Raw genomic sequence first — 14,489 nt, forward strand, 5'->3', positions numbered from 1 at the left:
GTAGATGGAATTCATTAAAATAAAGCATTGTTCACAATCTGGTTATTTGTTTCTTACTTTAATCGTGAAAATTACGTGACAAAGTAGTAGGCATATACATAATTATCATATTATAAACGCACGTCATAAATCCCATTGAAGAATGATCAAAATAAATAACACAGGCAGATTATGTAACAATGAACGATATCGAATAATGACTTGCGAATCAGTTTCAAATGACTCTGAAAAGATTAAAAAAAAAAAATAAAGAAATTGCGAAGAAACACGAACGTTAAAAACATATCAACATTATCGATATAACAATACACATGCCAAAGGAACAGTCATGAAATAAATTTCAACAGTTATATCGAATATGCGTACGTACAATTGCGTGGATATTTGTTGACCCTACTGTTTATCTGATCTGTCGGCAGAGACTAATTTGAAAAGGGAAGAATTTATTCGAATAAATTAGTCAATCATGGAGGCAAAACGATGGTAATTACGAATTCAGCTGCCCGTTACTAGTTCGATGAAGTATTTTAATAACTAGATGAAAATCGCGGGAGTTGATCTTCAATCTTCGCAAAAGCATCCTTCGATAGAGTTTTTAAGGATCCAATCAAGATAACGAGTGATACGGGTATAGACGCCGGGATAACCTGCTCGGGCACAGCCATTCCCCCAAGAGACGACGCCGATCAGTTCGTATCTCTTGTCTTCTCGTTCGGCAACGAGTGGTCCACCGCTGTCACCCTAAAAGACCATGTTATATTTCAAATACGCCCGTGATGAGAATATCGGGTGTCAGGGACGTCGTAGAATATTATTCTGCGCCAAATTCATAACTATTCTTTCAAGTTATGGATCAATTATGACCACTATATTGGACACCAAGAAAATAACAAAATTACAAAGTGTTGGAAATCGTAATATTGTATACTTTGTATATTAGGGGGAAATTTCCTTAAGAGCGACGGTGATTCATGAATTAAAAATTCGACAGGTTCTGCATTCTCAGACCAGTTTGAAAAAATAATACGTTTTGCCACCGCGATCGAATAATGGAGATGAACGTACGGTCTAGACACGTTTTTTGTATTTTTTTCTGTCCTTTCCTTCGCAGATAAGCCGTTCGAGAAATGACGAAAAAAAGTCCAGAAGTTTTGACGAAACTATCGCTGAATTTTTGGCAAAAAACCATTTTGTCACTCTCCGAAATTTTTTATAAAAATCCATGAAAAAATTCTCCTTACCAAATTCAGATCATGAATTTACCTTATTGATGAAAAACTTCACAGATAGCGCATAGATTATTACAGCAGAAAGTTGAATTTTTAGGCTTCACAAACATAAAGACATAATCTTAATTTCGTATGCATGAATGAATGAATAAATTAAGATGTGAAAAAATATACATGAAATAAAAGCAATTTTGTTTCGCTTCAGTTACCTGGCAGGAGTCCCGCATGCCTTCGCGATATCCGGCGCATAGCATGTTGTCCGAAATCATTCTAGGATTGTAACTCATGTTGCGACAGTCTGTAAGACTCATCACTGGTACTTCGACCTCCTGGAGCAAGCAAGATGGCTTTCCATCCTCGTGTAAGGTACCCCATCCTGCCGCGATTGCTTTCGTTCCCACGTAATCGTTATCTGTTTTATACGAATGCCCGTATAATGAATTTCACACGCATATAATTATAGGCATGCAGCGTAACAAATCAAAGAATGACATCGCGGATCACATTGTACAGACGGCGTATGATTTGTTTATTTCACAACCACTCGAATTTGACCCGAAATTATTCGTTTCTGGAGAACGTCTTGAATTTCAATCAGTTGGGTAGAAAGACCGTATGATTTCCGCAAAGTGTATTACGTACATCCAGAAATTATCGATCAACTATTTTCGCATAATTTCACTGGAAAGAGGTAGGCAGCTACCCGTATTCCTGTTAATCGACCAACGGTTATCGCCACACGGACGCAATACTTGAAGAGATAACTGTAACAACTGGGTCGCAGAAATCGGTTTGCGAAATGCATGTCCTATTGCAATACGTAATATAGGAAACTGATTGTGAGTCTCACAGGTAATGAGTACAGATGTAGAATATGCATCGATAGCGATAACAATCCAAAGTATAAAGTGGGGCCGATGAAATTCAAAATCGTAGTCAAAAAGCATGCATAATAACAATAACGAAAAAAAAGGTCAATTTGGTCGTGCACGAGTATAATACGGGATTAATTTGGTGACCGCGAATGTGTTGAACCAAGGTGATTATGCCGTCTCATTAATCACGCGGTTGGCGATTAACAGAATAATAATGGGTGCGGTTTGACGTTGTACTAATTTTTCATTTGGAATTCTTTTGCGGTGCGTGAAGGCGTCGCGGTTGAGATTTGAAACCCGTTAAACGAGTTCGATCATGGATAGCGACGACTGGCAGTACCAAACCCATGTGAGAATATGTACTTAAATATATGTGGTATATACAAAGATGATAATATACATACATCTCCGGATAAATTCTTATCGCAACTGTACAAGTGAACAAATATATATCAAAATAATCGTTATACCGTTCTCCGGCGATCATTCGCCGCCAAGTAGAATACATCGATCATGAGTTAATCACCTTGTTTTGAAGAAAAAAAAAAAAAAAATGAGAAAAAAAGAAAAGAGAGCCATTAACGAATTATTCGAAGGTATTTTTAAGATAGTTCTTAGCCAACTACGCTGGTTAAATAACAAGTTACGAGAAAAAGCTAAAAAGTGAATTATGTGGTACCGATCAAAGAAATTGATAAGTTGTCGATGACTTATGAAGCTGTTTCGTGTACAGATGGATTCGCATAGGTTGTGAAAAAGGTCTGCAATTTTGTTTTCAAGATATTTTTTCAATTTTGTAAAAATCTTGTCGACTGTTCGAAGAGAAAAAATTACGTCCGAACGTTCACAAAATAATTACTCGACAACTGGAAGGTGAATTTATTTTAGGTTTTGTTAAAAATTTGCATGAAATCTTAAATCGCTTGTTTCAGTTGAGAACCGTCTTAAGATTTTAGAAACTCACCTGTAACCGTAGGAAGACAAATAGGTCGAATGGTGTTCGTTAAGGGGACTCGTTCGTTCATTCGTAATAATGCAATGTCGTTATCGAAATTCAAAAAACTGAAATCACCGGACAGCGCTCTCGTCACAAACATTGATGCAGGCTTTGTTTTCTCGTCACATCTGTCATGTTCGCCGAATGTAACTCTGATCATGAACCACATAAATCTGAAAATGATGCTAGAAAGTTTATAAAATTTTTCTGATATCCGCGTATTGCAGTAATTTCATACCCTCGTAAAATAACTTCCAATTATTATTTTCTTTTTTTTATCTATATCACATCATCTGAAGGTATTTGAATTGGTAATATTTCGATTAGTATATAATGCAGATCCGATTTACGTCGAATATACATAAGCCTATTGATACGTTCTTCCGTATCCCCATTGTACGTTATCATCGGCATAATCGGATATAATTATTTCAAAGCAAACCGGCTCCAATATCGCCGAACAATTTCTATCCAATTACTCGAGGTACATTTAATCAAAGCTTTTCCCGTTGATTCCATCGCTATGGATTACGTACATAAAGCCTGTAGAAACAATGAAAATTCTAACCCTTTTACGCAGTGAGCGGCTGTCAGCACGTAGCGATCGTTGATCAGAGTCCCTCCGCAGTAGAATTTGTTCAGATAGGAAAGTCTGGCCATCCAAGGGAATTCGTTCATCTGCGTCGTCTGACCCCCAACAATTCGGCTCTCCTCGTTTCGTACGCCACAGCCTGTAGAGGGGTGATTTAATTTTTTCGAATCAAAGTTACAAGTTTTTTAATCGGTCGTTTCACTGAATTAATGTTGAATCAAATGATTCTTCATTCGATGACCTGCAGAGGACAAAATTTGGCTATCCGAGGCTGAGATTTTCCGAAAATCAATTCGTACAAATTGCGGATGTGGATGTTCAAATGACCTTGCGTGTGACATTCAAAATTTCCTCAATACCTCATTTCCGATAGCCAAATTTTAACCACTAGCCATCCGTTATAGCTCTCTTCGTTCGCCATTTCGCCCGGAATGACCTTAGTCTGGTATAAGTAAGATCGACGGACTTACTGCAAAAGCATTTTTCTGGAGGGTCGTCCGTTTGCGGTGGCTTATTGCCGAATAATCCGAAGAAATTTTTCCCTCTGTTAATCTGCTTCCCCTGTGACAATGAAAAAAAAAAAAAAAATAGAAGAACGGCGATGAAATACAAATAAAAAATAGCAATCATGATAACAGGATAATATGTGGGGTCAATAAGCGCGGAAATCCCGTTCCCATTCGGACACCGTGCACATCCATGTATCCCGAACATCGATGGTGAAGCACGCACGTGATCCGAACGCGGAAAAAATAAATCACTCCTACGTGCCAGCAACTCAATTACGAATTACCTCGCAACGAAGAATGGATAGTTAACGAGGTGAAATAACAGGATCAAAGCCGACCGCGTTCGCGAACTTGACACAATCCACACCTCGAAGCTTTGAAATGATGTACGGCACGCGTGCGGGGGATAGATGATATGCGATGAGAAATCTTTTCAGATATATGTCCTCAGACGCGTCATGGATATCGCAATTGTGTTTCACCATAATACGCATAATACGACAACGCGTATAGAAATTGCAGAATAATTGTTATTACTGTTGAATGACTTACGGGTGTTTGTTGCACATGACCAGCTACGATTACAATCACTGAAAAGCAGTACGCTAACCTCACGGAGGTAAACATTTTTAGCGAGTGTTGTTACTGTTATTGTTATCTATAATTAGTTCGATTAGCGAAAAAAACAACAGGAAAACCGTTCTTTTCTACCGTTCGCATCGAGCGTCTATTGCGAATTGAGTAAAAATTTTTTCACGGTCATGACCAAGGAGAAGACGAAAGAGACGACGTATCGCTACGATACTTGGGACAAGGTACGTATAAGTTGATCGTAGTAACGCCTTGCCCAGACTGACGACGTCCTAGTGGTGCTTAATATTCCAGAAAGAAAAGAGGACAGCTGGGACTTGGCGCCCGACCATTCGAGTGTCCGCGCGTCTCCGACGCGCGATGGCCGATGCCTGACCGAAAGACATTCACGTTCTCCGCGTTCACGGGCAGACCCGATCGCTGTCACTGACCGCCATAAGTTGTGCAGAACTTGAAATTCGCCGTTTACGGTTGATCGCCTGGTCATTTCGATTATCCGAACAAAAGAATCGCGCATTTTTGCAAAAGGATTATCCGAGGATACCTGGATTTTAACGAATCCCGAATTGTCATCCGATATGCAGATTTTATTGAGGCAGAAAATACCGAGGTTCTGCCAAAAGGGATAATAATTTCGACGAAATATGTCCTACCTCCAGGGGGTTTATCCCGCCTCTATATACAAAGCCAAAATAAACAACCTGCACCGCGAGGGTTGAATGGCTTCCGCGAATACCACATAAAAGAACATTTTCCAGCCACAGGCTCGCAAAATATATCTGCCTTTGGTGAGATGGTTTCGTAAGCCCTTCTTGTACGATATTCGCAGCTATTTCCGGGTCTAGTTTTATGCAGAATAATATTTTGGAATACTCTGAGATCGAATAAAATATACGAGAAAAACATAGGTATACAGCTATATCTTCGAGTAATTTCCACGCCACATTTTTCCCTCACTTCGCGGTTCGACGCGGAGGATTCATTTTGTTTTTTCAAATCCAGGTCTTTTCTTATTCCGCGCAACGCGTTAGATTTATATAAGACCAGAGAAATATCTGCTCATCGCCGACGTACAGTTTAAGTTGCAGTTAACGCATATATACGATTCAGGTCGACGGCCCTCGGTGAGGTGAGGTGGATATTTAGCGGTACAGTCCCATAGTGCAAGCACTTTTGTTCCTGTAATGATCGAACGTTGAAATGCAGGGAGTGGTGGGACGGACCGTTTTCGGTTTGACAACGAACCGTTACATTGCAGGTATAGTTTCACTCTTTTAAATACATATGCATATGAATAGGAGTACATATAATTATTATGTATACTAACATATTATGCGCATAACACAGGTGAATTCATGTACGATATCGTACATACCCGGGAACGAGCATGTATATAACTAAATCCTGGTTACATGCCAACCTTCTTCGAAATAATCACTGATTCCAGCGACACCGGTCGTCCATTGAATATTTTGTGGATAATGACGCAAACGGTATACGGAATGCCGATGCGTAATATAAGGATGTAGGTATACGCGTGTATTATACGCGGCTATTTGCAACGAATTTCTCACATGAGTAAAATGGCTGCCGCATCAAAAATGAGGCATTTACAGGGTTGATATTTTTCCTATTTTCCTTTTTATTTTGAGGTGCTCAATTCTTCATTTTTGGTATTTGACGACGACGATTCGCTGCTGCAGGATTCCAGTTTTCTTGTCTTATTTTTTTTTCATGCAATTATCTTAGGCGTCCCACGTCGCACGTGCGATTCGTCGTTACTGTGACGATCGCAGTGATTTTTTTGTTCTGTTTTATTAACATAGGTTTGCACGAACGTACTATCGCCAATATGTGTACCTACGTATACGTACCAAGTGAAAATATTTGGTGTACATACAATACACAACGTTATTCTGAATGAGGACGAAAATCAATCAAGTTCAGGGAATTACCTGCACATATCGTGTGTTCGTGTGATTACTTAATGAATAAGCATAATCAATTTGTATCTCGATTCCGCCAATAAACAATTAAATTTCAAGCATTCCCACCCCCCATAAATACAGATTATAAGTTGAATATCATGTTTAATGTATCAAAGGTACTGAATTTATCCGATCGTTTGTGAAACGTATTATTTCATGAGGAGGAAAAAAAACTAGAAATATTTTCATTTGCAAACGGGTTAAAATTGGGCACTCACATTCGTAAGTTGAGATAAAATTAAGAGAAAAAAATAAACCGTTCGTGTGAATGTTCATTGTGTACTTATATTAAATGATATTTCATTATTATTTTTTTTTTCATTTTCTTCATTTTTATTTCACACACTGCAAACAACCGAATCGCTTCATAAGCACTGATCCTGATCGGTTTTCACTAAAGATATTTTTCTAAACTACAGTAAAGCGTTACCCATATTTCATTTACGATCTAAAATTCGTTCTCTATTATAAATAACAATGAAACGGTAACAAACGTTTGCTTGACCGGAGTTCGAATGGTAAATACCCGAATCATTCCGATATATCAAATTCCCAATCAACCGAAGCATTGCGCGGCAATACTTGGATTGAGGAGTCTTGAACGATATTTGTAAATTTGATGTAATCCTAAATATTACCGTAGTCGCTGATTCATCAGCCTGTATATGACGTACGGTATACTAGTTAAGCTTATTGTTAGCATTGCTAAATTCATGTTCTATGTATTTACAAACTTCCCTCGATGGGAGTTTCGCCCCCGTTGCCATGTATAGTCGTAAAAATATCACATTTAGTAACTGGATTTGTAGAGAATAATCTTACAATTAAACACATCACACCCGGTTCGCTGCCCGCTTTTGTTTATAAATTAAAAAAATACAATTCACTCAAGTTAGTCTCCCAACTGCGAAAAAAATAAAACGAAAACTTTTTTACATCTAACTTTTTTTTTTTTTGTTTTCACTGTCACTACCCCGCACAAAGGCACGCTGTTTTCACGTTGGTATTAATCCAGTTCAGATATCTGGCTACTCTCGTGTAAACTCCAGGATATCCGGGCCGACCGCATCCCACACCCCACGAAACGATTCCTGGAATAATCACAGTCAATTGTCAATTAATAACGTCTCCATTGATTTAATTCAATGACAATTTTTGATTAGGTATTGTTACGGTCTTTTCAATATTACCTCCGAGTCTATGACCTCCGAAAATTCATTATCATATCGTGTACGTACAGAAGATTCGAAAATTATTCGAAATTATCATGTTTCACTTATAGTTGGCGGGATAAATATACACAGGTGATTATTATACGCGTAGTTAGCATAACCAGATATACCCACGTTGTATTCGTAATAATATAAATGCGCTGCATAATTTCTGTTCATGAATAATTACCCACAAGGATTACGTGGTTATTGTACGGACATACTATAATTATGGAGTCCCATTACTCTCGTCATTTTCAATCTGCTTCAAATTTTTTTCTGCTGATAAAAAACCAGCACCCCTGAAATACCCAGAGGTTGCTCTTTTTTTTCTCTTTTTGCCGGTACGGCTTCTGGTGTGAAATAAGTTTTCACCAAATTAAAACTGACGAGGGTAAAACTCTGGCCGAGCGACTGACAATAAAAGTGACACGAAAATGCGTAAATACGTACCAACTATCTCAAATTTTTCGCCGTTCTGAACGAGAAGAGGACCCCCACTGTCGCCTTGGCAAGAATCTTGCGAGCCACGACCAGCGCAGAGCATGTTGTTCGTTATACGATTCGCTCTGTATTTCATTTGCCGGCACTGAGTGAGACTCAGTATCGGAACTTGAACTTCGTTGGCTTGACTGGGAAGCGTTCCACCCTCCGAAGTGCGACCCCAGCCCACTACCGTCCCCTGTTTGCCCGCCGGATCCGAACCTGTTGCCGCAAACAATTACAAACTGTTCTCTCATATTACCACATTGTGCTTTATTGGACGCTTATTGCCTGTCCAGGATCACCGCCGGCCGGCCGGCCGGCGTCACACCCATACGAAAACACCTTCATCCAGTTTCATTTTTTGTTTCCAACCACAGTTGGCGGGCGAAACGTTTTTGTAAAATAATCTATGCGTAAGTTGTATTTTCACGCGTATACCTGTTACCACATACACTAATCGCTGGTTAAATATTGCTACTAAATTTCACACTTTCACGTCAAACCATTCCGCATTACTTATTATTGAATCAAGTTTGGTTTAACTCATTGAATTTTTTACCGAATTGTATGCACACGGTGCGCGTCATTCGTAGATGAAAAGTAAAATTAGGAACAAGAATAACACCAGTTATAGTAAAAATGATAATAATAAGAACGATTTTTGACTCACCTGACTGTGGCAAGCATATCGGCCGAATAGTTTTTGAAAATTTTACGGGACGCCGTAGCTTCAACAGAGCTACGTCGTGGTTGTAAGAATTAGTGTCGAAATTCCTGTGACGTATGATCGCACTTACTGCCCTCATTATCGCAATCCCGTCCGTGGTAACGTGCTGGTCATAGTCGCCCAGGACGACCCGCATCTTCGATTTCTTGAGGCTTTCAGAAAATACCACTAATTAATATCACGGTGGAATATCGAATAATTTTTGCATCTCCTTGATTGCGAGCTGATTAGTAAAATGAAACTAGGGAGATTCTCAAAAAGGTGATTGTATGGTATCACATACGCAATTTGTATTGCATATATACTATTTTCATTAGATGAACTGGCGATAACACGAAAGCCCGAATTTTAAATTAGAATGAAGCTAGGCGGGAAAGTTTTCTTTTTATCTTGTTAGTCTAGGAATTTGGTTCACGCAGGGCCATCAAATGAATCCTGTTTAAGCAAAGCTCCGTCGGGTTCTCAGCATCCTAATCCCAATTATTGGAGGTCTGGAAATACATCGAGAAAATATCCCAGGTATTCCTGATAATCACGAGACGGTAGCGTGAGTTGATATAATTTCAAATGAACGAAGGCTGCCAATGCAATTATGTTGTTGCACAAGTAAATATCACCCTGCGTCATTTCAGGTGTACTCAATTGAAATATACTTGGAAACAGATGAACAAACTGTTTTTAAGATTTGTCTTAAAAATGACATAGAAGTAATCTGGAAGTGATCAAACTTTCCATTGTAAATATTGTATAACTCTGCTTTCGAGTTGATTAAATTCGATGAATTTACTGTTAGCACAAATTGTTCAACACCTGATAAATCATAACGGGCCAATTGTGTTTGTACAAGGCGGCGCATTTCGTTCCAAGTCAGCAACCCCAATTTTTTCATTTATTAGTGTAACCGAATAAATATTTTTTATCGAAAAATTTTCCGCTTCTATACGTCATTGAGTTATGTACGTAACTCGTTTGTATGACAACTCGGATCAATCGATGCGGAAACGACAAAATTAAGTCAAATAACTTTTTGACGATTTCGGTAATCGGTTTGTGCGGAAATTTTTCAAAAGCTAGCCAGCTGTTGACTCACTGATTGGACTCGATCGCGTGGAAACTTTGCGAGTCCTTCATTTTTGAGGAACGTTCAAGGAGATGCGAGAAGTTCTTACGCCTCCCATTGATTTGAAAGAAATCGGTGCAGGCCGATTTCGCATATGAAAGTAAATAGCGAAGGTGCAGCTGAATCACCGGACCATTCAATTCGACATTTGGGTAGATGACTCATTTTCTATCGCATCGATTCAACCGACGTAACATCCAGATTAATATCGACCGAAAACTGGACCCAAGTTAACGCTGATATGTAGGTAAATTTTGTCAAACTTCATAGCGTGTTGATTCTGTGCTGCACGTTTCTTTCATTCTTAAACCCCTCTGAGGTGGGTGAACGAGAGTTTCTACTCCTCGAAACGAACTCGCTATCGTAGCAGCTGAGAATGAACGAAGTCGAGATGTATACGTTACACTTAAATCTGTATGACGACTTACTTGCGAACACAATGGGCAGCTGTGAGGCAGTAGTCGTTTGTCAAGAGACTCGCACCGCAATGAAACTGTCCATCGTAGACGAGACGTGCCAGCCACGGATACTTGTTTGGTCCGGTTGGCCTGCCACCCACGATTCGGTTTTCCTGATTCGATATGCCGCACTCTCGAAGAGACAGAAAATCACGAAGTTAAACAATGTTCAGATGCTTTTGCTCATGGAGGTTTCGAATATTTTTTTTTTTTTCTTTTCAGCTCAAGTTTGATGAATTTTCTCACCACACGTGCAGTTCCTGAGCCTTTCGTCGTCGTCGTCATCCAATTCTGCTCTATCGATGCCAAAGAAGTAGTCAAACAAGAATCTGGACGATCGATTCCTACCAGTTTGCTGAAAGAGAAGTGGATCGGAGGGTTACGAGTGTAATGTGTACGTGGTAACCGGTACTCACTTTTCAATAACGACTAACTCGATCGTAGCAACGTGGTGTACGTGAACTATGAATTTTCAATATTTGAATTGAACTTATGGTAATGAGAAGACAAGTCAAATAACACGACGGAGTGAATTGGTCCTCGCAAACAGCTCGTACGATATGTACAGTGTATACCGAAACGAAGAGTCTGCGATTAACCATCCGAAGAGAAAGTGACCATCGCCTAAAGTATGGGTCAAGGTCGTACTCGTGAAATTAAAATCTTCGATACAAATTATTTACTTGTGATCCCATCGAAACAAAACGACAATTGCTGAGCTAATAACTCAACGTTGATTGATGGGATATCGCGGAACATCGTTAGAGTGAGTGATCGAATACTTCAGAAAGGATTTACGTTTGTACTACTCGACAATGATGATTCAATTCGACTCGATGATTCAAAGACCGGTGTTATCCGTAGACATGCGTATTTGAATAGGAATTTTTTTTTACCTCTGAATTGACGTAATCTTGAGACGGAGAAGCCCCGTTCAACCCCACTATAAATCCTGTTACACTCGACAGTATTACGAGGTGCAAAAGCAGCGCTTTGATTCCAATTGAATGTGTCATCATTATTTAACTTAATAACTATAAGAGACGAATAAAAATGACGAATACGGTTGAAGACCCGACGATGAATTAAGTTTAAAACGAGAAGACTCGGTGAGACGGTCTTCCACTGACAAGACACACTGAACACTCCAAGTCGCGAGAAGATAGCCCTGCAGTCAGCACCACTTGCATTATAATTAGTTTCCCTTTCTGTCTGATTTATTCACTCGGTTATTCGAAAGCTCGTCCGAACCTCGTCTTAAATACGCACGCTAAAATTCTCTACGTTATATCTGGTGAACCGATATCACACAACGAAGACCGAAGTAAAGATTTTAATATCCGATCGCTGCTTTCACCGACTCCATAAACACGAGGAACTGACCGAAGCAGAGGTACCAGGCTGCTCGATGGTTGCGCGTGGCCGATCGTTTACTCCTTGCCACCGCACGCGGTCGAAGAAAGTTCTTTCTCTCGATGTACGTCCGTTCGTTGCAACGTCGATCTACCCGGCGCTGTCGCTCCGACTTTTCGTAACCGTCTTCGACACTCGCCGTATGGTTCGTAGTCGGAACTGCCTTCTGTCAAAAGATGCGGGGTTTTATTTTTCAACGTTTGACCGTTCTCGGAATCGATCTCCAGGGGTTGTAGCCGCCTATTCGTCAGTCAGTTGGAAGCGGCGACCGAAGACCTTCCTTTTGCCGATGATTCTTCGAGACTGCTCGTCATTTGACTATACGGACAACCGCGTTGCACGTCACTGATTACCGAGCAGCGAAAGGAGTCGGTTGTTTCGACGAAACTGTTAACCGTCAATTTATCTTCTCTCTATATTTGGGTATGTATTTACTCTGCGACGAGGCGGTACAGACTATGCCACATGTCGCTGGTTCAGCCTTCGATTAATGTACATAATAGAGGTATTCGTACCACTCCTAACGTATAACCGGAAATTATAATAATTGAGTAATCACAATTCTGTGAACGAAATAATACCAGAGTTCAGGCTTCTTGGATGGTTTCAAAAAGCGAACTACCGCTTTCTTTTGAACCTGGTTTACTACTTGATATTTCACTTGTTTCGGTTTTCATTTTTATCACATTTATACATTTGTATTTTCACTTGGTTAAAAAAATATATATACATATGTGCTTATTTATAGCGCGGTCAAACCGAGATGTCGAGATTCACCAATGGGCGGGATCTCCACTTACTGAATGACTCCGCAAATCGTGCTGGTATTATGCACACTGCTGTCCAGTTGACCCAAAAAGTCGAGAAACTCTTCCATTCTACTTAAGAGACCGGGGACCAGTACGACATCTCATCTTTTTCCGGCATTTTCGCTCTCCATTTCATGATCTTCCAATACGAGAATCACCATTAGGAGTATTATTGTTGGTTTTTGCTCAAACCATCCCATGCCTTAACGCAAATCCACCCAAAATCTTTTTGGCCTGACGCGAATTTTCGCATTTCCGATAAAAGACCAAATCATGCATCTCAACGATTCACTCTCGATTAAATGAGGGTGGAAAGTTAGAGTGCGAAGTCGGTAGATATTGGATGAATAAAGAAAAAAGTAAATCTGATCTGAAAATCCCTTTTCAGCGAATTCCGGAGGCCAAATGACACAATCGATCTTGAAAAATCCAGTTTATCGACGTCCGATGTTATTCTTGTTACGCAGGCACCGTATGATCATCCGTAACAACTGTTCATCTCGCTATAATGATCAATTAACGTTAAAATTAATCAATATGTCAACCTGTCCATACATACGAGGCTGCCATCTGAGCGATCCTCATTTCTGATTTATCTAACAAGCCGTCTGCAGATATCGACTTTCTTTCGCGAAAGGCGCCGATTCATGGAAAGAAACTGGTCTTTCAAAACTAACATTATAACGTACGCACGTTCGTTATATACCAATACATGCGTGTAACGAACATGGAATTTTTACATGGAGAATACAGACAAAGTTTGATAGTTTTAATCGGATTCGAGTCTCTCCCGTTACTTTGGGCGTACCGGCAGACCTCTAATCAGCTGATCGTTCGAAGGCGCAATGGAATGAGAAATACAGTCGAAGAGGAATCCGGGCATGTGGAGGGTGGCACACTGACGTGGAAACGGGGGGGATATATGGGGGGAAAAGTATGGTTCATTTAATGAGATGCGCGCGCGTTGAGATTGAATCGAGGTCACGACGAGTCTGTAGCGTTTTGCTTTCAACGGCCGAATGTGGGTTAGTGAAACCATAACGGACCGTTACAAACAATGCTCTTCCACCACCAATTTGGAGTAGAAGTGAATTACAGGGATACATACAGAGTTGCAGCGTAACTCGATGGAGGTGCAACACTTTCATTTCATTTTACTTGACGAAGATACATCGCCGATTCGGACCCCCATGTGCGATTGCAGACAACTCTGACACGCATGTCGAACAACCATTGCTAACACGAGTTTATAATTTGGTTCTTCGTTGATCTTATTTTTTATTTTTTTCTTCTTCTTTTTTTTCACCTCGTTGTCGAATCGGACGTGAGAATTTTATCGGAGAAAACTTTCGACCGAACGGATATTCGAAAATAAATAAATTAATGAATCGGACGAAACGGGGTGAAATTCTTATTTAGTTCGCCGTTGAGGTTCAATTATATTCGTTAGGATTTACTGCTGTTGATGTTCAGGGATGTTGCTT

At 39.9% G+C, this 14,489-nt stretch overlaps 2 protein-coding genes across 3 annotated transcripts; both read right to left on the bottom strand.

Moving 5' to 3' along the window:
• Positions 1 to 37: 37 nt before the first annotated feature.
• Positions 38 to 5,173, bottom strand: LOC110116965 (trypsin-1-like). Of its 2 annotated transcripts, none has more exons than XM_048650848.1 (6): positions 4,755 to 5,173; positions 4,164 to 4,254; positions 3,670 to 3,832; positions 3,069 to 3,286; positions 1,439 to 1,641; positions 38 to 741 (listed from the first exon to the last, which is right to left on the bottom strand). In XM_048650848.1, the coding sequence occupies exons 1-6, from the start codon at positions 4,827 to 4,829 to the stop codon at positions 562 to 564; spliced, it is 930 nt and encodes a 309-aa protein (XP_048506805.1). In that variant the 5' UTR covers positions 4,830 to 5,173; the 3' UTR covers positions 38 to 561. The 2 variants fall into 2 exon arrangements, with proteins under 2 accessions (XP_048506805.1, XP_020707661.2); XM_020852002.2 differs by having other exon boundaries at positions 3,069 to 3,274; positions 4,755 to 5,164.
• Positions 5,174 to 7,090: 1,917 nt separating this feature from the next.
• Positions 7,091 to 12,527, bottom strand: LOC105682966 (trypsin-1-like). Its single transcript, XM_012395234.3, has 6 exons — positions 11,680 to 12,527; positions 11,030 to 11,138; positions 10,754 to 10,916; positions 9,149 to 9,357; positions 8,446 to 8,697; positions 7,091 to 7,872 (listed from the first exon to the last, which is right to left on the bottom strand). The coding sequence occupies exons 1-6, from the start codon at positions 11,800 to 11,802 to the stop codon at positions 7,751 to 7,753; spliced, it is 978 nt and encodes a 325-aa protein (XP_012250657.2). The 5' UTR covers positions 11,803 to 12,527; the 3' UTR covers positions 7,091 to 7,750.
• Positions 12,528 to 14,489: the final 1,962 nt, after the last annotated feature.

The sequence above is a fragment of the Athalia rosae genome, chromosome 2 (assembly GCF_917208135.1).
Source record: "Athalia rosae chromosome 2, iyAthRosa1.1, whole genome shotgun sequence".
NCBI classification, from domain to species: Eukaryota; Metazoa; Arthropoda; class Insecta; order Hymenoptera; family Athaliidae; genus Athalia; species Athalia rosae.